At 37.4% G+C, this 27,183-nt stretch overlaps 1 protein-coding gene across 1 annotated transcript in view; it reads right to left on the bottom strand.

Moving 5' to 3' along the window:
* The window catches only part of ctnna2 (catenin (cadherin-associated protein), alpha 2), a 517,324-nt gene extending 491,681 nt beyond the window's left edge, over positions 1-25,643 (bottom strand). The window contains exons 1-2 of the mRNA XM_084103718.1: positions 25,275-25,643; positions 3,475-3,581 (exon numbers count right to left, since the gene is read on the bottom strand). Of these exons, the coding sequence (XP_083959844.1) occupies positions 3,475-3,576 (102 nt within the window). The 5' untranslated portion in view covers positions 3,577-3,581; positions 25,275-25,643. The remainder of the gene's footprint in view (positions 1-3,474; positions 3,582-25,274) is intronic.
* Between the last annotated feature and the right edge of the window lie 1,540 nt (positions 25,644-27,183).

The following is a 27,183-nucleotide window of genomic DNA, read 5'->3' as shown; positions in this document are numbered from 1 at the left end:
ATTCCTAAATAGCAAAGTATTTAGACAAACTGTGTTTAAATAGATTGAAATGAACAGCAACAGGATTTTTCTGGGCATTTAACCTTATATTACATCTGTGTTCTGCAATCTGTGTTTTTAAACTTTGCTGTGTTGTACAGACCACAAGGACACTTGTCAGTCAACCTTCATGATTCCACATATTACCAATTGACTATTCCTTCATGATCCCAGATACTGCCAATTGACTATTAATACCCTGATCATGAATTAGCTCAGAATGTTCAGAAACCCCCAGGGCAACGGTATTTCTGCAATCACCCCCTTCCAGATCAAAGCAGCCAATTCACATAATAGTCAGACAGACTGTTGGCCTCATATTCTAACTTTTTTCCAACCTAGCTTTGAAAATTCAGCTTCGGGGCATTTAGATCCAGACAGCTGGACTGTCTGTCCTCAGAGCTGTGCATGGTAAATGGCATCTCTGTGAGAGGTCAAGGTACATCATTAGATCAAAGCATGTGTGAGTGAATGCAGAAGAGAAAAAGGACAGATATTTGTATTACTGGATTTGTATTACTACATCTATGGATGCTAATTTATTTGGTCAAAATAAGCTTACACTAAACAAGCTGGCATCCAAGTTTACAGTCACAAGGTGTTTAGTACAGGACATGATTGTCAATCCCCAAACATTACAGTGTGTGTATGAACTAGAGCCTTCCCCCCACCTCCCATTTTCTCTCACAGAATAAGCAGAGGGGAGCTGTCTATAATCTAATGTATAGAGAGGTCATGCCCGGCATCTGCACTCAGCCATTAAAGCTGCGAAACGAAAAATGCTCCAGGTCTGCTTTTAATGGGAAGTTTTTATGGGAAGACATGATTTTGGTTTATGAGATCTAACACTTCATTCAGGCAACTTATTCCCTGAGAAAAACACAAAAACCATAAAACAGTGGTTTAAAAACACATAATTGCTCAGAATATAGAAAATACTGTTTAATGGGAAATGTAATTTTCCATCAGACAATAACAATCTCTGCTTTTTTGAAGGGAAAAAGTCTGTACACCATTGTTCAAAGGTTTGGGGTTGGGGTTTTAGATAGTTAGATAATTAGATAGTTAGTTGTTGTTTTTTTGAGCCTCTTGTGCTCACCAAGGGTGAATGCATTTAATAAAAAATTCTGTAAAAACAGTAATATTGTGAAATATTACAATTTAAATAGCTGATTTCTATTTTTATTATTTTAAAGTTTTCTTTACTCCTGTGATGGCAAAGCTGAATTTTCAGCAGCCATTACTCTAGTCGTCAGTGTCATATGATGCTTCAGAAATCATTCTGATAGGCTGATTTGATGCTCAAGAACAATTTTTTGATGAACAGAAAGTTCAAAAGAAAAGCATTTACTTGAAACAGAAATGTTCTGTAACAATTTAAAAGTCCTTACTGTAACTTTTGATCAATTGAATGCCTCCGTATTGAATAAAACTAATGTATTATACCTATAGCTATATTGCTAATCCAAAACCTTTGAACGGTTGTTTAAGTTGACCTTCTTAGTACATGGTGACTATGCTACCAGTAAAACTTGACTGAATTTGTTTCTCATGATATATCCAATGAAAAAAGGCGGCGGCTTTGAAGAGGTTCTAATTTAAGATAGCTCTGGTTCGTTTATCATTTTCTCACTGCATAATTCCCATTGTTCCAGTTGTGTTTTTGATGACTTTACTATTATTTAATCGAGGCAAATAAGTTGTGTTCAAACTTTTGACTGATGGTATGAAAGTCCAAGAAGTTTGCTTGTTTGTTCATTTGCAAACTTTTCTTAGTATTTTAAGCCCAACAAACCCTAGATATACCCTAGACACAAGTAAACAAAGAAAAACCAAGTCTAAAATGAGATTCCTGCTGTGAGCTCTGCACTTCAGGAAACTAAACAATGTAATATCCAGCATCAACCTATATTCAGCCTGCACTGCTCTGACAAAGCCTTAGAACAGTTTTCTACACTGTCCAGCCAACCCGGTCTCACCCCAAAACGTCACGTACTGACGGGTCTTGACCAAACGGCAACATACGACGAAAAGGGTACCCCTAAAACGTCCATATGAGACGAAGACATAAGCGCACCAGTAGCGCTTCCTAGCGGTACCCTAACGCATACCTAAACCTACCCATAACCCGAATCGTCAAATATGGACGTTTTAGGGGTACCCTTTTCGTCGTATGTTGCCGTTTGGTCAAGACCCGTCAGTACGTGACGTTTTGGGGTGAGACTGTGTTAGTCCAGCAATCAGCCAATACAAGAAAGACTTCAAACACGCCATTAATGACATTATGATCATCACTGATGTACAGGAAGTTAATTTTGAATACTAAGGGCCCAGTCATACAGCTGGCGCAATGCAGCCGCAGGCGCTGTTATAATGTTCTCATTCTGCACCATGTTGTTTAAATAGCAAATGCATTTGCCCCATTTGTGCGTCCATGGGCATGCTGGTCTGAAAATGAGGTGTGTTCTGGCGCATTGTTGCACGTTGCTATTTTAAGGCATCTGAAACTGGTCTAAAGTCAATGGCGCAATATTTTTTTGGTTATTTAAAGAGCACGTTAGTAATGTGCGCCTATAGGCGGGTCCACAACACGCGTATACTTTGTCCCGTAGACGGTCTGCTCGCACGCTTTAACCTCGCACACGAGCAGATCCGTTTCCTCACAAGAGAAGCATTCAATTTTTCCGCTTGCAAATTCCGCCATGTAAATAGCGAATCCACCATGGCTGAGCGCAACTGGCTTTTAAAGGGAATGGGAGATGAGACTCTGATTAGTTTATAGCATGTTACGCCCAAAACACACCCATTACTCATTAAGAGAATAGGGACAACCCTTTTAGCCCAAAAAGTGGATTCGGACACGCCCTAAGTGCACTTGCGCCGTGCGCTTTAGACCCTTTAGACCATGCGCTTAGATAGAGCCCTAAATATTTGTTTAATGAGGCTCATCAGGACATTTTGACAATAAATAAAACCAATAAAATTAACCAATAAATTGCTTAATATTTTGATATTAGCAACCAAAAATCATACCCACTTGGACAATTAACACTTACTCACTTCCATATCAGTTGACCACTAATGTTTAAAGCCAGTTTACAACTATAACGATAATGGCACAGAGAAACAATATTGTAGGAATCTCAGAATTTTGTATTTACAGCTGATGAATAATAAAAACATTTACAGCCAATCAGAATCCATCCTGCTTTAAAGAGCTCGAGCATTTAAAGCAGCAGACAAAAAAACTGCAGCATGCTTATCATAAACAGAACTATATTGTGTGTTGGTGTGGACACCATTCTTGGTGTGAACGGGCTTTAACCCAACCCAAAAACATAGCTCAGCTAAGGCTAAAATTATCAACAATAACCAAGTTTCAATAGAATTTGTAGGTTAATCAACCGGACCTGCAAATAAGAAACGAGACATTACCTGTGTGACCAGTGGCTCCAACAACCTCTCCACAGTCAGTGTGCGAATCTCAAGACTCTTGGGGTCCCATTTTAGCAAGACTGGGGACGTAGCACTCGTCATGTTTACTGTGGAAAGGAAGGAGATAAGAGAAAAAGAGGAGTGAATTTTTAAAAGGATGAAAGAGATGTTAAAAACAGAGAATGACAGTTTAATAGGACGATAAAAGGAAAAGGTGCAGACATCACAGACTCGGTTATCAGTTTCATGCTTCGTGACTTTCTTAACAAAATCAAAGGCCGGTGAGTCTGCCGCACATCTATTATTAAAACAGAAACGCTTCTCCGTTGAAAAGTCTTTAAATGTTGCACATCCATCACGCTAAAATTGAGACTATAAAAGATTCAGATGACACATTATATTACAGGCTAATGACTTCAGAATGAGTTTTAATGTGGGATCCAGACATGTTTTGCAAGTCAGACTGCATTATCTCACTTTTAAATGAAAAAACACACGGAGAGACTAGAGTGATCGAATTATATATTAACCATAAAGTGATCTAAATTTCTCAAATATTAATGATGAGCCTAAAGTTCTCAAACTTCACAAACTTTTCCTTTAATTTGGTATCTGAGTTTGCTAAAAAATTACATAACCTTTGATATAATGCTTGAAGATGCATTAAATAATTTATTAAATTATTTATATAGATTATTAAATAATGTTTAATTTAAGGAATTGCTGTAGCCCACCAAAATTTACACATTCAAAACAACAGAAATATAGCAACATGACCAGAAAATACTGCAGCACTGAAAAGGGTAAAGTATTTAAAAGAGCTAAAGTGCCGTTTACATACTGTTTACATTTATATCTTGCCAAGACAGGCATTTAGCGATTGCCACGGTGTTACTGTGAAGAGTGAGATTGCATTCTTCATGATAACTTATTTAAGTGTGGCCATCAGCCACTCTGCTAGAATCAGCTACTGAAAAAACGATTTTAGAGAACCACTACTCAAAATCTAGAAACCCGCCAAACCATGACATCTTAGGTTAGAGAGTATTGACTTTCATTTGGTAGCGGGGATCCTGTAACGTAGGTGTTTTCAATCATATTGTCATTCATGGGAGCACTGGCCTAGATTTCCTCCTGCATCTTTAGATCCTGCATACAGATACTCATTACAAAAAACATATGCGCGTACGAAGCCCAGCTCCAGGCCCTTTGAACACTGGTAATGTAAGCAGGTGGTTCCTGATTAAGGTAGACATCTGAGGTACAGGATCAGGCCTGCGTAGCAGGAGAGAGAAAAGTTTACCTGACTGAGGGGAAACTTAAGAGAAAAAAAGCCTTCAAGCTGCGAGAGAATGTGGAAGAAAGAGTGTGAGAGAGTTTGCGATTTCCCCAGAAGCAACTTTTACACATAGTTTTTCTTTATGTTCTTTATATTTGAGAGTTCCATTTCGCCTCTGTTACAGAATTGTTCTGGAATACCAATGCATACCAACGTTCATAAATCGGTGTGTTTGAAGTCATCTTTAGAGTGAATGAATAATTCTTGATCACTTCTGTAAGTTCACTCTCTTTTTTAAGCGTGTGTCCTGCTTTCATGGCTTCGTAGATAATTATACTTACGTAAAACAGCATTCGAATGCCAATTATGAAGGAACATTTCAGTGCATGGACTTACTGAATGAGCATTGCATGAGCAGTGTTATTTTAGCATTATTTATATATTATTATTATTAATTAGATTTTATTTTCAGTTTTCATTTTATTTATTTTTTATTAATATTTTAATTGTTAGCAATATCATTTGTTTTTTTTATTTTTTTTATTTCTATTTAGCTTTCATTTATATGTATTCCAGTTTTAGTTGAAGTCATTTTAGTACTTCAACAAACTTATTTATTTTCCAGTTAGTTGCCAAAGCAACATTTCAAATATTTGATGTTATTTCTTTCTATTTCCGCATTATTTCAGCTTTATTTCAGTTCTGGAGTCAGTTCAGATGGAAGAACATGAAATATTGTCATAAAGCAATATGTGAAATTACACAAAAGGACCGCCTTACATCATTTGAAAAGTACTTTAAAGTGAAAATATGTCATATATAATGATGTGCTGAACAAGGGACAATTTAGAATTTTTTTCTTTCCTTTTTCTCTTTAGGGGTTGTGCCAGAATAGTGTCACATGATGAAGAACAGATAAACATGTATTATTTTCCCAGTACTGGCAACAAGAAAGTTGGCTTGAACTTTTTTCATTAAATAATGACACAATTGAACAGTCTGGTGTGAGAAGAATCAGCATGAGATCAAACCATCATCCACTGTATGCTCCAGTTCCTCACATGTGCTCAAACTGTAATTCATATTTCCTCTTTTCTGATGTAGCTGTCAGTGAAATCTCAAGAGAGGATCCCAACAGTCTCTGTCGCTGTGTCAAACGCTCCCTAAAGCACAGTGTCAAACACACACTCCAGAGTCCTACACAACAGACTTAACAGCGATTAAACCACACGTTTGAGACCTCTCCTGCTCAGTTTTGCACCAATTTTACACCTTGAAATTGGTGTAACCAATTCACACTTCACCACTTAAAAATAAAGTGGGTCAGTGGGTCTTTGCAGCAACAAAAACCCTCTTCTTATCAATAACCATATTTCACTATGCAGGGTTATATGTGGTTCCTTGGAGATAAAAAAGCCTTTGATGTTACATTATAGACTCTTATGATGACCATTACGGTTTCTGGATCCTTTGGCGAGTTGCGAACCAAAAATTAATCCCAGGTCTGTTCTGATAAGGTCACAGTCAGTAGAGATGAAAACTATGCTTAATGCCAAAAAAAAAAAAGAATGTGATGTGATAAAAAAAGAAACTAAGCACAGACATAGTAAGGACAGAAAAATAGTTTTTTAAAGGGATAAAACACTTCCCATATTTTGTGTTGCACACTGGTGAACAAAATGATGAGGAAAAAAAAACAAAACATCTTAAATGGTTAGTTCAGATAAAATCTGAGAGCTTTCAGACCCCTCGATAGACAGCAACGTAATGACCACTTTCAAGGCCCAGAAAGGTAGTAAAGACATCGTTAAAGTAGTCCATGTGAATTTCTTCTCTTCTGTTTCAGTCTCCTACTCTTTTTACATTGTAACCACAGTTATACGTCAGAAGGCCAATTGACCGTTCGCAAAGAGCCGCCCCCTTTAGTTACTGTTGCTATGTACGACAAGCCACGCTGCTCTCACAACACACCATGTTCTCACGCAGTGAAAAATACATCGCGGAGCAGAGAGGACACTGACAACGCACTGACAGACAGGACAGACCAGTTTACTTTTGATATGAAACAAGGTCTCAGCTTTCAAATTTGTTAATTCTTTACGAAATTTAAACAATAAATACCGTTTTGTGGCTCTTTAATGTGTCTGACAGATCGCTGTAGAGCCTCAGTTAAAGCTGCTTGTGAACCAATCATCTCTTTCTTCTAGTTCATTTATAGCATCAAATAAACATATATTAACATAAGAAGGAGTGTTGTTTTAACCGTGGAAAGACATCAGTACACACCGTTTTTCAAGTTCAAATCCTCCAACGTTAATCTACTAACTCTCCTGACTGCTTTGTCGTACAAAAATGGCGGATTCGGCGGATGGCAGTTTATGATTGGTCAGATCGCCTGTCAATCAAGCTCCCTGCGAAGGGTCACTTGGCGTCGGCATTCCGACGTAGAACCCGGAAGCACTGCACTACACACTACACTACACATGATCAGTGTAGGAGACTTACATGGAAGAAAAGAAATTCTTCAATAAAATGTAACTAATTTAACAATGTCTTTACTACCTTTCTGAGCCTTGAAAGTGGTTGTTGCGTTGCTGTCTGAGGGGTCAGAAAGCTCTCGGATTTCATCAAAAACGTCTTTACTTGTGTTCTGAAGATGAACGAAGTTCTTACGGGTTTGGAACGACATGAGGGTGAGTAATTAATGACATAATTATGGGGTGAACTTTAAATATGCACTACATGTCATGTAATATCCTAAACAGTCTCTAAAACATAAAAAAGTCTCTAAAGCATGATTTCACAACATGGTCATTTTGCACATGATAAATTAAATTTTTATTTTTGCTGAATAAAATGTTACATACATAATCAAAAACAAACACAAAACTGTAAAATATAAAACACTGCATATTATGTAAATAACGTTGGTCCTGTGCAGTTCATGGTAATATTAATCTATTTCAGTTTTTGGTTAAACAATTCGGGTACTGTTTTGGTCACCATCTGATGTTCAATGGAAAATGAGGGTAAACAACAAAACTACCTGAGTATCAATGCTTTAATGCCCTAGATTGGTTTTCTAGAACTAGATAAAAATAATGAAATAAACTTTCTCTTATACCATCAGGTTTAGAAGTTCACTCGGCTAAAAAAACGCACACTTAAAGAAAAGGGAAAAGGACTTCACATTTATTTGTAGGAAAGAAAAAAGGTCTATTTTCACAGTGAGCTGACCAGTATATCACACAGCCATCTCCACAAAAGCACGCCGGAAGGAAGCTGTGCAAGATCTATTTCAGTTCCATTATCACCGAATAATGCTTCAATTATCCTGCGGAAATGGTAACAGGAATAATTACACTATTTGTGCCTGGTTGCCAGGATGATAATAACAGCAGTCATAACGAGGAGAGCGAAATGGCAGAAATGCGACACTTTCACACATGCAATTTCTACACAGTGGAGTCAGGACGGGTCAGCAAGCTGACTGGTTCAGATCCATTAGCTTTCATATGGAGGAAGAGCCGTGTTAACTGCGAGACTGCCACAAAGACAAGGAAATATGTACCGCTGACAGGACAACACATGCTTTTATTGTTGTTGTTATTTCAAGAAAAAAAAATATATAAATTATCAGAAATGAAGAATGAAGTCATATAAAGACATTCTATTGTGACAGATGAGTAAAATATTACTATATATATTATTATCATTACTATATATTAATATTATCATTAAATATAAGCCATTTATAATAACTGACCTGCAGTTCACAACAATCCACTTAGAAATCAAATCAATCTGGCTTGAATCGGAAAATATCCTTTTCGCGGATTTTGCATATGGGTTAGGGGGCATGATTAATTGCATTTACCACATAAAAATAAATAAATAAATGAAATCACACTAGATTAATGGATCAAATTAACAACCCTCACATAAATAGTGATAATAGCCTGGGCTGTAAACCTGTGATGCTGTGTGATGCTTGAACAGTAGAGAGGATTAGAGACAGCTCAATCAGGCTAGACTCATCGTGACCCCATCACACACATACACACACACACACTTCATGCACAGCAGACTAAAACCAGCACAGCCATTTTTGACCTCTTTTATTCACTCCAACTCCTTACGCTGACCTCAATATGCCGATGCTAGTATCTTTTGAGAAGTGTCATATAAGATATGAAATTGAATGAAACTATGACGTTGCCAACTTTGTGTGCATTTGAGAAAACGAGGACACTGGATCACTGAAAATATCAAAGGGCGCCTGATTCTGTTTTGCATATTCCTGCCTCGCATCCTAAATTTAAACCCTGAGCCTAAACTTCTTTGCAGCCCGTTCCCAGAGATCCTGCCCTGGAGTGGTGACGATTAAAGCTTAGATTAACCCACACTAAATATCAGACAAGCAAAACATTCAATGCCCACAAACACACACCCCTCCAGTGTTCCTGCCATGCCACGCAACACATCAGACAATATATTTACGTAATTAAAATGCAACAACTGACAAATTCATATATTAGCCAATAATGATTTTTACTCGCATTCTGTGTTTGCCGAGTGTCCATTTTGGACTGAAATGCTAAATATGTCCCACACACAGCAGCTAAATGGTGCCACTAGCTCTTGCAGTGCTGTCGGTAAGTTAAGGCCCTGATATACTCACAGCAAACTTCTTTTTTAATCCTCGTTTAGAAGTAAAACTAAACTAAAACAAGGCCACGATATAGTAAAATGAGGGAATTAATTATTAAGCTGTATCGTGCACAAGATTTAGTAAAACGAGGGAACGAATTAGTAAAATCATGCAGACTGTCACAAGGACGAAGATGAAGGAGAGTTCAAAATGGTTTCTATAAACAAAATGGTTCTTTAATGAAAACAAACTTTAATGAAAGAGAAAGAGAAAGAATGTGTAACATGCACGCACAAGCAACAACTGACAAACACTGAGTGAAGGTGAGGAACTTAGGCTACAAAGTAATAATGAGGAGATGACGAACAGGTGTGATGATCTAATGAGTGTCCATGACAACTAATGAGTGGCGGGAAAATCAAACAAAGGAACACATGTGATGAATGAAAACAAACTGAAAGTCCATGAAAGTGAAACTAAAGATGAATAAGTCCAGATAACTGTGACACAGACGTACTGTATTAGCAAGACGTGGGAATGAATTGTTAATTACACGTTTTCATTTGAATACATATTCATGAATTCTTATTGAACACATGTTTGCCCATATGTCATGTGTGGGACTCCTGAAACTCCCTTCAAACGAACTTAGTTTTGGCCTGATTTTGGTTGAAATGGTGTCACACCAGTACTTTCTTGGATTTTAATTAAAGTATATCGGGCTCTTAGAGGTGCTCTCCATTCTGCCTGCTGCACAACTTCCAGAACTCACTGATGTGTATGTTTTTATTAGGGATGTGCAAAACCAAATATTTTCAAAACCGACTACCCAGTGGGTTGTCTGAATGACTAATCAACTAGTTGGCGGAGCATTAAATAGGATGAAGTTAGAGACAGAACTTCTCCGAGAGGGTTTTAGCTTGCTGCTGACAGTCTGATAACTGTTAGGCTGTTAACACGCTGAAGCACAGGCACAGGACTCTGTCAGTACGCTAAAACCGTCTGAAGTCTGGCCTGCACTGCAGTAGCTGGTAGCATTGAAACTGCTGTCAAACCAAGAATGTTCTCCCAATGACTTTGTAACATGTTGAGGAGGAGGACAAGAGGGCGTAGCTGCGTTTTTGACAGAAAGCAACTTAAACCCACTGTACCATTTCACAGTACATTTTTCTTTCCACCTTTCTAACCATCAGGAATATCTCCAGTCATTTCGTTTTTTGTTGTTTCCTTCCTCCACAAACAGTTTTTTTTTTTTTTCTCTTGCCACAGGGGCAGAGGAGAGTTAGAGGGGAATGAGAAAGATGGAGCGAGAAAGTGAGGAGGATAAAATGACAAAGTAGAGGACAAGAGGAAATGCAGCAGAGGAAACAAATAAAGAGAGAGGGAGAATAGCGGATGCAATGGGAAGAGGAGGGGGGTAGAGAAGTATAAGAGAAAGAGAGAGAAATGGCCAAGAATAATGAAAGCACACAGAGCAGATAAAGGGTGACAGTCACAATACAGCGGAAGTCTCTGGAACATGTCAGTGGCTGATGGTGAGATGGCCACAAGGACAAAAGGCTATGCAGCACTCAAAGGTACAGATTTTACTTGCTTTTTACCTCAATTAAAAATATGTTGAAAATGCATATTTTTAACTAAGCCCTATTTTTCCTTTATTTATTCAAAAGAAAGTGAGTTAGCCACAACACTATTGTGGTCTGGTTGAGGGAAGTATTCTTCAGACTGTGTTTGTGATTATCGTTGACTGATTTATTAAAGGGTTCCTATAATGCCCTTTTCACAATATGTAAAATAAGTCTCTGATGTCCCCAGAGTGTGTATGTGAAGTTTTAGTTCAAAATACCCCACAGATATTTTTTTATAGCATGTTAAAATTGTCACTTTTTGAGGATGAGCAAAAACGCGCTATTTTTGTTTGTGTTCCTTTAAATGCAAATGAGCTGCTGCTCCCGGCACAGAGGGCAGAGCTTCAAGTGCTCATGTGTTAGCATGGTCGATTACCTCACACAGACACACACTGAAAATTTCAAAAACTGTTAAGCCTTTTATGTTCAAACCGGAGTCAGACAAAGATGGAGAGACTCAAGAAGAAGTGACAACATGTAGAATGCAACAGGACATTTCTGAATGGTTAGTTGATGAATTTATGTAGCTGATGTGGAGTTAACTATCTTCAAGTCATTGATAAGCATTTTCTGTCATGATAATCTATAAATCGTGACCGGGGGAGGGGTTTATGTAAATGTTAGGGTTAGTGATGTCACTAACCCGTGAAGAAGCTCATTGTAGTCCCTACCAGCCATTTGTTGTAGTCCTTAAAAAGCGATTTCTGTAAAAGAAAATATCTCCCTTTGCTTTGAACTTTGAGCGTCGTCATTTTGCAGATGCTGTTTCTGCTCAAACCGCAACATTACACACTAACTAAAGTTAAAGAAGTGAAATCATAATCAACCACACCTTTAAATTAACCAGAGTTATTAATTTGTGAAAAGGACTGACCACCCGATACCATCTCAAACTTTTAGCCATCATTACATTTGCACACTCTGTAATCACATGGTGGCAACTTCACAGTTCTTCTGAGATTTACAACCCCGAATGTGTTTCTCCAGACTGTCACCCTACATCTTGCAAACGATAGACCTATAGAGTATATAAATCTCTATTTGGTTGATCTCTACTGAAGAGATTACTCATTAATGGTACGGATGGCTTGCTTTTGCTGAGAGCAGCTCTCTTAAAATAGTCCTGACCACAGAGAAACAACTGGCATACATGCAATAAAGTCATTACTGACACAGATGAAAAAAAAAAAAAAAACACACAACCACAACACAACAACTGCATTGCCTTTCTACTGCTGAATGTGTGTTTACAGGACATTCAAGGAAAATAAATGATATTCTTGTTCTGCTGCTCACACTAGCACTAGCAATGAGATTCCTAACCTGTGTTTGAATGTGTCACCACAGAGACAGACCAGGCACAACACAGTCCACCATAACAACAAATGCACATTCCTTATCAGCCCACATTCTAGCAAACCCTCACGAAATTCCAACTCGAACGGCAACATTTCAAAACTATCTCACCATGAGGTCATTGTTTGAAATGCAATTTGTCTTTCTAGTATTCAGAAACACGGCTAGCAGACTCTCTCACATTGATACACTATCTCTAAATTTCAGTACGGACTAATATGGAAAAAAGTGTCATTCTGTCTTTATTATTAAACTGAACTGAACAAATAAATGGATCTTACAAACCAGTTCTTTAATGAATCATTCAGAAAGATTCACAAAATCAGCAGTTACCAGTTTGAAACTGTCTCACGAACCCTGAAACTGTTCCTGAATGAACATCTGACTCAATTAACTGTAAATTATCCTTACATTCAGGTAATGTCCATTTTGAACATTGTGTATAAGGTCTGTGAGACTTAAATCAATTTCATTATTGTTTGACTGATCATTTGACAATGTGTACATACAGATGTATATTTGTTTTGTAATAAATAAAATAAAATAAAAATGTATTTAACTTAAATTGTATGAATAAATACATGGAAAATAGGGCTTACTGAATCCTCTAAATGTGATAAAGGCTGAAGTCAGCTGGACAAACATGTAGCAGGCCAGTCAGACTAACAAGCCCACAGACCAAACTAATGCACAGATTTCCTTTCAAAAGAGGATTGTGAGCAAACCGTCCATCTGATTCACTAATCCTCATTCAGACAGAGAATGAGCTCTGGGCTCTGTTTTATTTCAGACCGAGCAGACGCACAGATGCTCCCAAGGCCTGAGGTAACCACCGCTATTATCAACAGAGCATTGTCTACAACTTCAGATGAGATGCCGGAGGGAATAATGACTGGTACCATTTGACCAGTCTTGTTTGCTCTGCCGCAAGACAGTCGTATACTGATCTAGAAATGATTCCTTTGTGATCATCTCAGTTCAGATCCAAGTGTGTAACCACTTTTATTCTGAAAGAATGCATTAAATTGATTGGGACAATAAAGACATAATGTTTTTAAAAGATTAAAATAGTAAATAATTGCGTTTCTTTTGAACTTTCTATTCAGCAAAGACATCAGTTTCTTGAGCAGCAAGGTTTTTAGCTTGGCCATAGCAGGAATAAATTTAAACTCTTATTTTAATATAAAATAGTTATTTTAATTTGTAATAATATTATTTTGCAATATTGCTGTTTTACTGATTTTTTATTTATTTATTATTAAATGAATCCAGTCTTGGTGAGCAATGAAAATAAGGAAATTCTATCAAAAACCATTTAAAAAAACCATAACGACCCCAAACTTTTGAACGGCAATGTAAAAACTTATTTCCATACAAAAATTTCATTTAACTTTTTGTAGTAATTTCAATTATCGGTGTGCTTTTTATTTTTGGACAAACTTTAAGAAATTCCAAAACATAATTTTTTTCTTTTAAATACCCTGCATACCCTGCTTTAGGTCGCTGTTTTCCATCCAATTACAACAGTTTCAGCTCCACAACATCAGAGCCACGATCTAACCACGAACCAGTGCTCTGTGAGCTTGAGCAAAAGTATGATGGGGTGAATTCCTTTACTTCTTGTACTTTCAAAGGAAATACATTGATGTAAAATTTAACATTACATGTGCATACACACCCAGTAAACATGGATGTTTAAAATAATAGACCAGAAACCAGAAACATCACAAGCTTGCATTGATGTAACAGAAAGTAGCTGAAGTAGGCTAGTTGTGCATCAAAAATAGAAGTGAGGCATCCATTAAATAAAGTTAATAATACATAATGCAATCAGGCACTTGCATGACAGACAGCTCCAATAATTATAATGGGAGCAATCTGATGATGTCATAATGGCCTTTGGATATCTCACCTGTCTGCTTTGACTGTCAGCTATTCTTTTGCTGCCTTGCAAGCACTGATATTTCCTTTAGGGAATGCAAATCAAGTTATCTTCTGCTTTACATAATAACCAATTATCAGGATCATGGAATGATATGAAAAGCTCTCATTATGGGACTATGGCAATGAAGATCAGCCAGTTCAGACCTGATGTTTTAACAAGCTTTTAGAGTCACAATGGACAGTCCCACCACTTCGCACACAAACACCCAAATTCCATTATACAATTTTTGATTACAAATTCATGCATAAAAGCACTACTGCAGTCATCTCTCTTTCACAGCACCTTGCTGTTTACCCAGATTAAATCAAAGCTCAAATTGAGGTTAATACCTAGATAAACACATGCAGTCATGTAAAACAAGGACAGGACAAGCAGCTCAGATTGAAGCTTCCGTTTTTCTCAATATTACTATAAAGCACTATATCTCATAATGAAATTCCTTAAAAAAAGGTCCCTATTCAGTGATTCAACACCGTTTCACTGATCACACTGACCATTATCTTCACATCTCTGTTCTCCAGCAGTTTAAGAGTAACCTCAGCCAAGAGAGCATGTATATGTGTGTTAAGCCCAAAATATAGGCCTACTTTAGTTTTGGTGCGAACGCTTAAGGCTCCGCTATAATTTCCGTGTGCGTGAGGATCCGTGTAACGTAAAAATCATCATCGGAGGGTGTACGCGGAGGCTCTTTGCAGACATCTGCGTGCCTCCCATTTTTTGTGACCATGCAGACAAGTATGCGCAGTCACTATGCTACAAAAGCACCAACTGCACATGGGCTGGAAAACAACATGGACGCGGAATTTGAAGAGAGGCTGTGTGAAGAAGTCCATTGATACCCGCAACTCTACAATCCGTCATTACAACAATATAAAGACAGCCAGATGTGCAATAATTCCTGGAGGGAAATTGCGTGTGTGGAAGTACACGCCAATTTACGGCGCATGTGTGGAAAACATCCGCTGAGGGGACCCCAGTATACACTCTGTAGTACAAGTAGTCCGCATCCGTGCTGTCCGTGTACGCATCCGTACTGGAGAATAACAGAGCCTTTAGCGTGTGTGTACATTCGAATGCATAGCCTTATACTAGTATAGTATACTCCATTTGATAGCATGCATGAACACATGTGGTCGACATACTGTATGTGCAATAGATAGTTTAATTCTTGTCTAGAAGTCTATTTTTCCAGTCATGAATTTCGTCACTCAGGATTTCTATAAAATATCGTGCAAAAATCTTGTCTCGTTCTCGTGAACCCAATCTCGTGTCTCGTCTCGTCTCGTGAGACAAGTGTCTCGTTACACCCCTACACATTACACATCATACACAAACACAAAAAGAAACTACTTAAATGTCCAAAAAACTCAAACTTGATGAGCATTCAACATATGTTAGCATGAGTGCTAACTGCTAAGTGTTTCCAACCATGTTAAATTTGACACAATTAAACTTACACTTCAAACATACATTAGGAAAAATCTGGCTACACTCATATTATGCTGATGACAACATTTACGTCATGCGCACTGTATGCGTACCCTAGTGTACACATAAAACAATGAAGTATATTTGGGCTTTCGACTCAGTTCTTACTACTATGGTCATAGTCAAAAAGTGATCAATTACTTCATAAATCACACATCATACCAAACACAAGAGAAACTACTTAAACGTCCAAAAACCTCAAATTTGTGTCACCCAAATGAGCTCCAAGGCTTCAACATGTTAGCATGAGCACTAACTGCTAAGTATCTCCAAACATGTGAAATTTGACAATTAAAGCTGCAGTCGGCGAGATTTTTTTGATCATATTCACTGAAACCGACACTATGCTCCGACAGAACAACATAAATCAGCCGGTTTTAGAAAAAAAACGGCGCTTCTACCTCCACCTAGAGCCTGTTATTTGTTTTGCTTCTGGTCCAATCAGCGTAGGGCTGTGTGAGATCTGACTGTCAATCACAGGTCGTGCACACACCACAGATCCACCCTCCCCCCTCGCGCACGTTACAATATCCCATGCACACGCCTGAAGTTCACAGGTGTGTTGGATTGTACGAAAATTCACAGAAAATCTGGTGCACACACACTGACGAGCACGAACTCGATGGGAGGGTGCTCGGTGGTAGTGGGGGAGGGGCATGAGTGTTGTAAACATTAAACATTTTGGCTAAGTCTCCTCAATCTGTCAGACTTGCCGACTGCAGCTTTAAAACTACACTGTAAAAAAAGAAAAGTTGACTTAACTTAAAATTATAAGGCAACTTGCTGCACAGATTTTTTGAGTTGACTCAACTAACAGAGTTTACTCAACTGGAGATGTTATAGTTGAGTCAACTCAACTATAGAGATGTTTTAGTTGAGTCAACTCAAAAAAATCTGTGCAGCAAGTTGCCTTATAATTTTAAGTTAAGTCAACTTTTCTTTTTTTACAGTGTACACCTCAAACATATACATACTTTCAAAGGAACTATGTAATATGTGCATACAAATAACTGTAAAAAAGATAAATGGAAATGGTGTCCCATTCCAGTACGTTGTATGCAGCACAGACTTTAGGTAAACTATTCCTTTAAGAAAAGACTCATTATAAAAGAGCTGGAAAAGCATATTCCATTTTAGATCTCTGTTAGCTTGCGCTCCAAATATTGGCTATTTTGTCGTGTCTTGAAGAGAGATAACAAACAGGTTTGAGCTAAATGGATGAGGAAATTTCTCGCTTTATTGCTCTCTGGTGACAAATGATGTGCACAAGAATTTGTACTTTTTATAGCATTTCATTGCAAAACAATCTGACAAAAGCAGCAAGAGTCAAATTACTCTCAGCAGCAATTGCCTTTAGAGCTGAAGCTAATAACATTTCAGCCAAATATTTGTGGGAAAGGTAAATGAGCACTGACAGCTAATTTCAGTATCCGTGAGGAAAACTGTTCAAGGATTAGTTCACACAAAAATGACAAATCTTTAATTTACTCATCCTCATGTTGTTCCAAGCCTGTTTGACTTTCTTTCGTCCGTGAAACACGAAAGTATGAATTTTGTACTGGTAGCTCTTTTCCATGCAATAATTATTCATGTTTATTATTATATTATTATGATATTATAATTATTATTATTGGGCCTGGAGCTTTCAACTTCAAAATGGTCTCAAAGGCACCATAAAAGAGGTCTGCATTGAACACTGCACAACATTCCTTGTCTTTTGAACAAGCTGAAATTTCATTATTCACTAATAATCTCCTCTCAAGTAAAAGAGAGCAGATTAGTGAATCATTGAGTTGATTCTAAGTCACTGACTCATTGAACAGGTTTAAAGCAACACTAAAGAACTTTTCCTCTTCGGTCCCCCTACAGGTTGTAAGCGGAATTGTCCATTACCGCTGTCATAAATCATTTCGACTACCGCAGCCTACTGTCGCACGCACGCTCGCTGTTTATCCAGCACCAGCTTTAGAATGAACGATGTCCACAGACAAGGTAGAGTATGCTGCATGATTTTATGAAAGTATGATGTATTGCAACATCAGAAACGAAGAAAAACAAAATAATGACTATTGTAACGCTTAAGTCAAATTTGTAGTTTCTTATGTCTCATTCGAACTACAGAAACGCTACCTGATCTGACAAACTTGCATAGTGCGGTTATAGCAGCTGCAAAGCGAACCCAGAAGTGACTTTCACCCTGTTACGACTTGATAAACCACTGATACGATTTCGAAAACATTATTTTAAGGTAAAAAAAAGTTCTTTAGTGTTGCTTTAAGAAACTGATTCGGACTCATAAACAAACAAATCATTCTGACAGGCTTTGTAAACTGGAGAAATTATTCATTTAAAAGATCCGATTCAAAAGAACAAATTGGTCATGAATCAGACATTGCAAAAATCTCTGTGCTGTTCAGTGAATCTCTTTAACACACAGGCAAATTAGATCTGTCCTTGGTTTTGATTACAGACATATTGCATGAAAATACCAAAGAGAAAACAGTCTATTTTGAAGATTAATGTTCAGACATGAAATAGGATTGTTGATTTCATTCACAGTGCTGAATTTCCCAGCATACTGAGCATAAAAAGCACACGTCTAAAAATTTGATTTAGGAGTAGCTGATATTGTTTGAATGCCACAACTTGATTTCATGGCCGGAAATCAATTGTGTTTATGGTCAAAATGACAACTGCCCATCAGAGAGGAACCCTAGTAATAATTAAGCAAAGTTTAAAGCGTGCAGTTTTATAGATGTTCTTAAATTACAGGTCACGGTGACTTCTACAGTCCTATTGATTTCCCTCAGTAATAGATCTCAAGCCGGACAGGAGGAGGAGTGACCATCTGTCCAATGCTGCGACTGCTGACACCTCAAAAGGAGGTAAATGGGCTCAGCTTGCCTAAAACACCCTGATGTACGAATACCTGAGCGCTTCAAATGCTAATGGTGGAGCTAAAACATTCATTGACCCCCTGATAGATTTTGGCTTAGGTAACCAAAGTTAATTAAGAAAGTTAATTAATGTTGGAAATCACAAAGATAGAAGATCAGGGAAGCATTAGAAGAATAAGAAAAAAAATGAGAGCTGGAGGAAGAGGACATATCTAAAAGACAATGGAGGCCAGCTCAGTATAATGTACTGTGTTCATTCACACACTGTGGAAGTATTTGTGCTGTAGAATTTCCCTCAGGGGTGCTGAAAGCATAGGGAGAAAATGAAGAGAAAGTAAGGTAAAGAAAAAGGGGGAGAGAGAGGAGGGAAACAAGGGCTAGCATCATCTTAAGCAGCCAAACTTTTTTTTTTCTGACTGAAAGCAAAAAGTCTGGTAATCATTGCATCTTATTTTGGAAATGAATGCCCGCAGTGTACCAGACCAACATGTAAGCAAGCAACACTGGTTTTTCATTTTTCAGTGCCGACAATGTTTTCCAAATTCATTAACTAGTGCCTGAACTAATCAACTAGTCCCTAAAAAAGCCATTATCCAAGTGATCTGAAGTTAATACTATTGTTAATAGGTGTGTTCGACTTCATGCGGTGCTGCGCAGACAGATCAGCAAGATGCAGTCGGGGGCAGAATAGAAAAATTAGCCATTAAGTCAGACACTTTTTGCTTCCCGTAGTGACGCTAACGTGGTGTTTGCGTACTTTATCACAGACAACGTGAATTAGATGCAATATTTGTGCGGGTCTCTCTGGCCTTGAAAGTACAAAAAAAGAGAATGAAACAGTCAAACAACTAAGAAATGTCCAAAAACACAGAGTGAGAGAAAAAGAGAGAAACTGAAAGTAAGGTTTGGACAAACTGGAAACAAAATACATATATATTTATAAAAAAATATTGTACCAGTATTACAATACAATATTAAGCACACTTAAAAATAAAGGTTCCAAAATGGAGTTTTCGCAGCACTGCCTTTTAAGTTCCCCAAAAAAACCTTTCAGCAACCATTTCTTTAGAGAATGATTTTTTTCTTAGTTTGAAGAACATTTTAATAATCTGAACAACCTTTTTCCACCATGAAGAACCTTTTGTGCAATGGAGAGGTTCCATGGATGTTAAATTATCTTCATGAAACCATCAATAAAGAATCTTTATTTTTAAGAGTGTAGGGCAAAACAAGATCACAGTTAAAAGTAAGCTAAAAAATGTACAGTGACTTTGAGAATGATGATTTGATGGTCTAAATTTGGTCTAAATAATTCACATAATATATGTAACACCAAATACATGGAGGACTTGTGTTGACTAATTCCTAACTTTTCTTATGTCTACATGACATGTAATATTAAAAAATAAATATATTTAAACAGATCTAACACTAGTGCAGAGGAAGAACACTCAACAAAAATGGAGGAGAAAGGAGGAGGGGAAGTGAGGGAGATTGCAAGGTGAGGAAGGAGATGACTCCTTCAATGAGTCCTCCATCCTATAGTGGAATGCAGTTCTCATGTTGGGTTAGAGGAAGAAGGGAACTGGGGGAAAAAGGAGGAATAGTTGAAAGAAAAAAGAGGAGGATGAACTGATGCTGTCTCAGAGAGATTCTGCTGACTTATCACAGTCATACATATACAGAAAGAAAATTAGACAAGGTTCACCAGTGCCCTTTAAAAATCTTCAGGGAGACGCTACAGCAAAACTGGACAGATAAAAAAACACCAGCTTTTTGAATGGTAAAGTGCTTGGAGAAATAACTCTTTTCACATACTGAATTCTGAAGAAGATAAGCTAAATAAAAGTGTCAAAAAAGTTCAAATGAAAAGTTCTTAAACACTTTGTGTATCTAGTGCTGCTTGCAATCTCTCATAAATTGTGAATTGTTTGTTTTGCTTAAGTTATGTCTTGCAGCATCACTTGGTTCTGCATCACACTTCTGGAGCGCTGCAGGCAGTTGCTCGCACCGTCTCCAAACTCAAAGGCGCCGCTGTTTGCAAACGAGAAGATCAGATGTGGCTTTTTACTCAGCATCTCTCAGAAAAATACAGACAGTTTTTGCAGTCTTCCTCCCAGAAAATGCTAATCACCACTTGCAATGCAGACTTTTAAAAAGCAACTGTGTCTCCAGGTAGAGGCTGCCCTTTTGCACTGATCCATGCTTTTCTCAAATTCTCTAACCAAATGACTCTCGGAAGACTAATCTCAACTGACAACAACACGAGCTGCTCATGTAATGCGTTGGTGAACATTTATGTTGCAAAGCCAAATAACCTGACACTTTCCATTAAAAACTTCGGCAAATATCAGGATGTGGACATTGGACCACATAGAAAAACCAACCAAACTTGGAATACTGATATAGCCTTTTAAAGGATGCAAAAGGATGCAAAATGCAACGCTGGATGACAATGCTCAAATTACTTGTTTAAAAGTGGAAATCAAGAACAATGTTGCCAAGTGCAACATGTTCCTGGATCAACATCTTTATTGATACAGGACCAACATTCCAATCAACCAATCAGATTTGAAGGACAAGTTTACAGTTTATGTCAAGTTTAGACTAACAACCAGGGTTAGGTGCGTCTACATCAGTTATTCACCTACTCTGATTTTAGGGATAACTTATGGGTAGAGTTAGGTTTAGGGGTTATGATTAAAATATGTTGACACAGGAAGGTGTCTAACTGCAAAATCAGGACGTGTGTCACCTGACGCCAGTTTAATGCTTCCTCTTTTATAAATTAATGAGAAATTAATCAAGATCAGCACAACGAACAACTTCTACATGTAACCTGATGACAAACTTCATCTTTATCCCAGTAGGTATCTCAAAATATACTTAGGCACATTAACATTGATGTAAATGGGTGTTTCAAGTCTTACCAAATTACTCACATTTCGCAGATTACAATGCATTTCAACATGTCAGCAAAGAATAAGTGGGAGTATTCATGAAATTTGCATTAGGTCTGTGGCGTATGCCCAAACCAATACAATATGAATTCCTTGTATTTAAATAAAACATAGCATTAGATGACAAAAAACAAGCCTCATTTCTATTTTCATTATACATCTTTGACTTCACAGCTACTTGTTCCTTCAGTCTTTATTTATGCATCATTGGAAATCACTTTTAACTGTCTGTGACAATGAAAGTTTCAAAGGTAATTTTACCTCTTTATTTAAAGGCTTATCTCAGCCTGAAAACCACTTTACTGGCACATTTATAAGCAGATTCACAAACAGAAAAGCAATTAACTTAATGAATTATTCTGAAACTGCAAAGAAATGCTGATGATTAAATCTAAACAAATGTTTACTCTGTTTAAAATAAACGAGAGAGAAAAACAGGTCTGGAAAGGTTTTTCTCCTAAAAATGAGTGGAGGATATATACTGTCAAGTAACCCCAAAAGGTATTTGGGCACTTAGACTACTGTTCAAAAGTTTGCCGTTGGTAAGAATTGTAATCTTTATGAAATAATTATCTTATGCTCACTAAGGCTGAATGATCAGTTTTCATTTTAATATATTTTAATTAAAATGTAATTTACTGAAGTGATGGCAAAACTGAATTTTCAGCATCATTACTCCAGTCTTCAGTGTCACATGATCCTTCAGAAACCATTCTAATATGCTGAATGTGTTCAAGAAACAGTTGTGATGCTTAAAAACTAATTTTGAACAACAAACCTATTGATTAATTTCAAATAACTTTGTTTGTGTTAAATGACTGAAAAGTCTGCCATATTTCTTTAACAATAAAACTGTTGGTTTGGTACTTTGTTCAAATTAATCTAATGCACAATTATACTTTTTAGGACCACTGATTTACATACTGCAGATAAATGGATGGATGTACAGACATACATGTAATTGTCTAGTGTTGTTTCACAAGAAGACAAGATCAGTACAGATGTTCGCAAACATTAAAATCAATAGTCTGAACAATTTATACTATGATTTTTCCTGTCAGTCAGTGCAGCAGGCATGCCTTCACATTGGAAAGTCTCACCGTCTAGCTGGGTGCTTTATTACTGCTTGTTTGCCTTGCAAACAGAGCCCCTCACCTCAGCCTGGAGACACCATAGCGACCAGATTCACAGATCACGCACACAGGGCGTCCCAAAGAGCTGACAGGGGGCAAATCTGCTCTCCTGGTACTCACTATAAAGCGCATTATTTCTGTGCAATGCCAGTCCATTTGAGAATAATAACAGCTAAAGAATTAAAATGTATTTGTTTTAGTGTTAATTCAGGCAATTGCTTTTAAATGGGCTACTGTTTATGAAACATGATAAATATGTGCATATACAATTATTTAACATAGTGTCATATTACATGAAAACAGAAAGCATGTGACCCTTTAAAAGCACTCTTTGGCTAACAGGCTAGCTTACAGAGCTGAGAAAAAAAAAAACCTGACACGATTGTGAAGACTGTAAAAGTGTTGCACACCTCCCTGTCAATCAAATGCTCGACTTCTAAATGCAGCCTCACTGTTGCCCTTTCACACCCATTTGGTTTCTGCTTACGGCTACTGTTACGGCATGGAAACTTACATCTACACTGCAAGTGAGCAAATAAAAACTGCCCTCATGATCAAGGAAGCTGTCTAAATAGTCAGCTTCATTGATTAGAATAGGAACATTCAAGTTTGTGGCGTCGCCAACAATATAGGGTGTTACAATGCGGCACTGACTGTGAGGACATTTAAAATGTTTTCTTGTTACACTTTGACTGAGGGGAATTTGTTTACAAGTACTCTTACAAACACAATCAGGTATCTCTGTTTAATAAACTGTAGATAGATAGATAGATAGATAGATAGATAGATAGATAGATAGATAGATAGATAGATAGATAGTCATTCCATGTAAACCAAAGTAAACATGTAAATAAACCGATAAATAAACTGCAAATACAAAATCGCTATATATAGGCTATATATACCCTGAAATAAAGTGTACAAATTTACAACTACGTTATTACACCTAGCTGATTTTACAGTTTCACACACATAGCTTAGATAAGACAGGAATTATTGCATCATGCTAAACAGTTTATGGTTTGGTTAGGGTCTGAAATTAAACAGGGCTCAAAGAAATGCCCCCAATACGTGATAAAATGTTCAATGCAAATTCCTCTTTTTGTGTTATATTTTATAAAATGTAGTCATAGGTTTACATTTTTAAGTTGGCCTAACTGATTCAGGTCAGCAAATTGTGATAACGCGTGTGAATTATACAACGACTTTTAGCGAGTCGACTATTTTAAAGAAATGCCGTCTTTTACCATTACATTTAAATGTACTGTATGTTTTAATTAAATGTAAATGTAACTTAGCAGCCTTTATATTGCTTGTCATTTACACCACCAGCAGCGCAAATACATCTACTGATGCTACTGGACACATCTTCAGTGATGTCGACACACCACCCAAAATGCAACGAAAAGCGTGTGACTAAAACTGTTGTTATGGTTTAGCAAACACAACCTCTGTCCATTAGTCTAATTCGCGAAAACGTGAAAATATGCTCTTTGATATGTAAATATTTTTCTCATTACTAGTGAAAATGAATATCATGTTGAAACCTAAAATAAAATTTTATATGAAAAATAAACCCTACCTTTTGACTACATTGGGGATCGATGCTAATTAAGCGGAGTCTGACACAACTCCCACAAACACCCAGACAACTTGCACCGTGAAATTGGAGTAGCCTATTTGACAAAACATAAATTGATGACACACTGTGTACTGTTTTTTTTTTTTTTTTATGGTGGGGGGAGGGGGCCTCATAAAAGGTTAAAAGAAAAAAAATCCCCTGAAAATCAATTCCAGGGCGCAAGTAGCTATCATTCTATAATAAATAGAAAGTTAATTTTCCAACACTGGGCTTCATCTAGCTGGAACCGGCAAAATATCTCAATGTCATGAAGCCTAAAGTTGTATGTTTTTACAAAACTTTACTATATACTTCTTATAAACGTCCAGATCCTAAAAACCCTCTTCAACCTATCATTCAAATGTAAAATAGAGCACAATAGTAATTGCAGACAAAGAATAACGGGACATTAAGACGGCAGGCGCTCCGGCAATGAGGAGAGGTGTCTACAGATCGCAGTTAGACGAACCAATGGTTTTATATTATTGCAATACACCATGCCCGTCATCACGCGGACAATATTCTGCTATTATTCTGTTAAAAGCAAACCATTATTTAACATAAAATGAGCTGGTTAGCCGGTATGCTAGCAGGCTGCAGATGGGAGGCACTGGCCATCACCTCGGTGCTGGAATAACTGTATTTATACAGCGGAGGGATGCATTAGACAATCGCTTCAGGAATTTACCTATGTATCTTTCATCTGACATCTGATATGTTTTTTTTTCTTCTCATTTTTGACTTCTGATAATCAGCGCAATAAGGCTAAAACGCAGAAGCCTCGCCTTTCTGACACATCTAATAACGGGTTCTTGTTCCAAAGTGGCTTCCATTGATCTTACCTTCAGTGATGACAGCCCCGGTGCAGGAACAAAACACTTCCGAGGAAAATACGATGGTGTGATTTATTTCCAAATGGACGGCTTTGCAAACCTGGTCAGTAAGTTGAAACAACCCCTAAAAAACCCGCCGGTTCGCCTCTGAAGTGATGGAAGCAGAATGAATCCACGCGTTGCTGTGGGTATCTAGGAAATGCTCGTCTCTCTGCCGCTCCCTGCCAAATAATGACCCCTCCCACTGAATCCCCAGCCACAAACACGACAGGTGCTGAGTATGCGCGCTCCCTCCTTGCTAAATAGTGAGCCGCGCGGAGGCTCTCCAATGCGCCTGCGCTATGAACGCGGCGAGAAAGAGCGCAGCCTGGGATAGGCGGGGCGAAGATGGTGCTGCGCATCCTTGTTAAATAGTGATGCTCAGCTGGAGAATGGAGCGCGTGCTCAGTGATGTATGCTTAATAGGAGTCCACCACTGTTTGGAATTGGGTATTTTATTCGCTTTTTTGGGCCTACTGTGTTTATGGAAAGCACATTTTATAAACGCCAATCTTGAATAATAATATTGATCAATATTTTGTATTATTATTACATATAAATAATATGTATTTTTTTGCAAAAGCTGATCTCAAACTCAAAGAAAAGTATTTCACTAGTAACAATCTTCCTCTAACGGCCACGTTCAGATTTTAAAACATGATTGATGTGTTGCTCAAAGTTGTTTTATGGTTCTAGTAACTGATGTTGCATAGAAAAGAGCTGAGTGAAGATTCTGCAAAAAAAAATTTCTGGGAGAACTATTCCTATATATTGTTTGAAAAATAGGCCAATGTCTATCCCCAGTGAACCCAGGGTTGTGAACATTGTTGTTCTTTCAGGTGTATGTTCACAATGCTGTGCCAGTTATACATCAGGCTGTCAGGGTCGCAGGGACAAATATATTAAATGCTACACAAATCCTGACCAGCTTTCGACAAGCAGATTTTTTTAAAATTATTATTAGAGTATAAAAGCAGTATTGCAATCTGATTATTTCAATTAGTCCACACATTTTTAAATGTGATTTCACCGGACAGATATGATTTTGTAATTATTATTTTACTGTGAATGGTCTAAAGCCTTTTATACAGCCTTACTAGTGTAACAACAGCCTTTTTTTTTTTTTTTTTTTTTTGCTGATACGCACACTTCCACCTCTGCCAGAGATTGCCAGTATGCATAATAAATGTGCTGAATAAGTGAGAGGTTTACATATTCATAAAGCTGTAGCAAGTATAGCAGAAATACCTTCTGCCTGTTGGAAAAGACAGACCTTTTGGAAGGTAAAAATCCTGATTAAATGATCATGATATACTGTATGCACATTTGGACTATATGCTTTGGCAACATTGGAAAATCAATTAAAGAAATTGTTCAAGATCAATAATGAATTGTTCTATTAAGTCAGATATTTTCAATTAATTAGTTGATCTGTTGCAAAACTCATCTAAATGATTTGTTCATGATTCGGATTGATTCGTATGGAAGCTTGTTTTCGCCACGGCATTAAAAAATGTAAAAAGTAAATTACTAAGTAAGTGAGACTTTTTTCATAATTGTGTTTATACCTCGCAATTCTGACTTCTAACTCGCAATCGTGATTTCACATTTCAAAATTCATCATCAGAATAATAACCTTGCAATTGTGTGTGTGTTTTTTGTTTGTTTTTCTCGCAATTGTGATCTTATATCTCACAATTCTGAATTTTTGAGAAATAAACTAAAAGGACATGGTGGTTGAAAAAAAAAAATGGGATGGGAGGAAAAAATATTTTTCAATGCTTTTGCGTTCTCTCGGTGCATGAAGACACACGATGATGTGTCTTCATGCGCCGTTCATCTTTAATAAACTTTAAAGTGGTGGTATAATGCTCTTTTC

The sequence above is a fragment of the Abramis brama genome (genome assembly GCF_963993115.1).
Source record: "Abramis brama genome assembly, chromosome: 2".
Taxonomy (NCBI): Eukaryota; Metazoa; Chordata; class Actinopteri; order Cypriniformes; family Leuciscidae; genus Abramis; species Abramis brama.
This window is presented reverse-complemented; position numbering and strand designations above follow the sequence as displayed.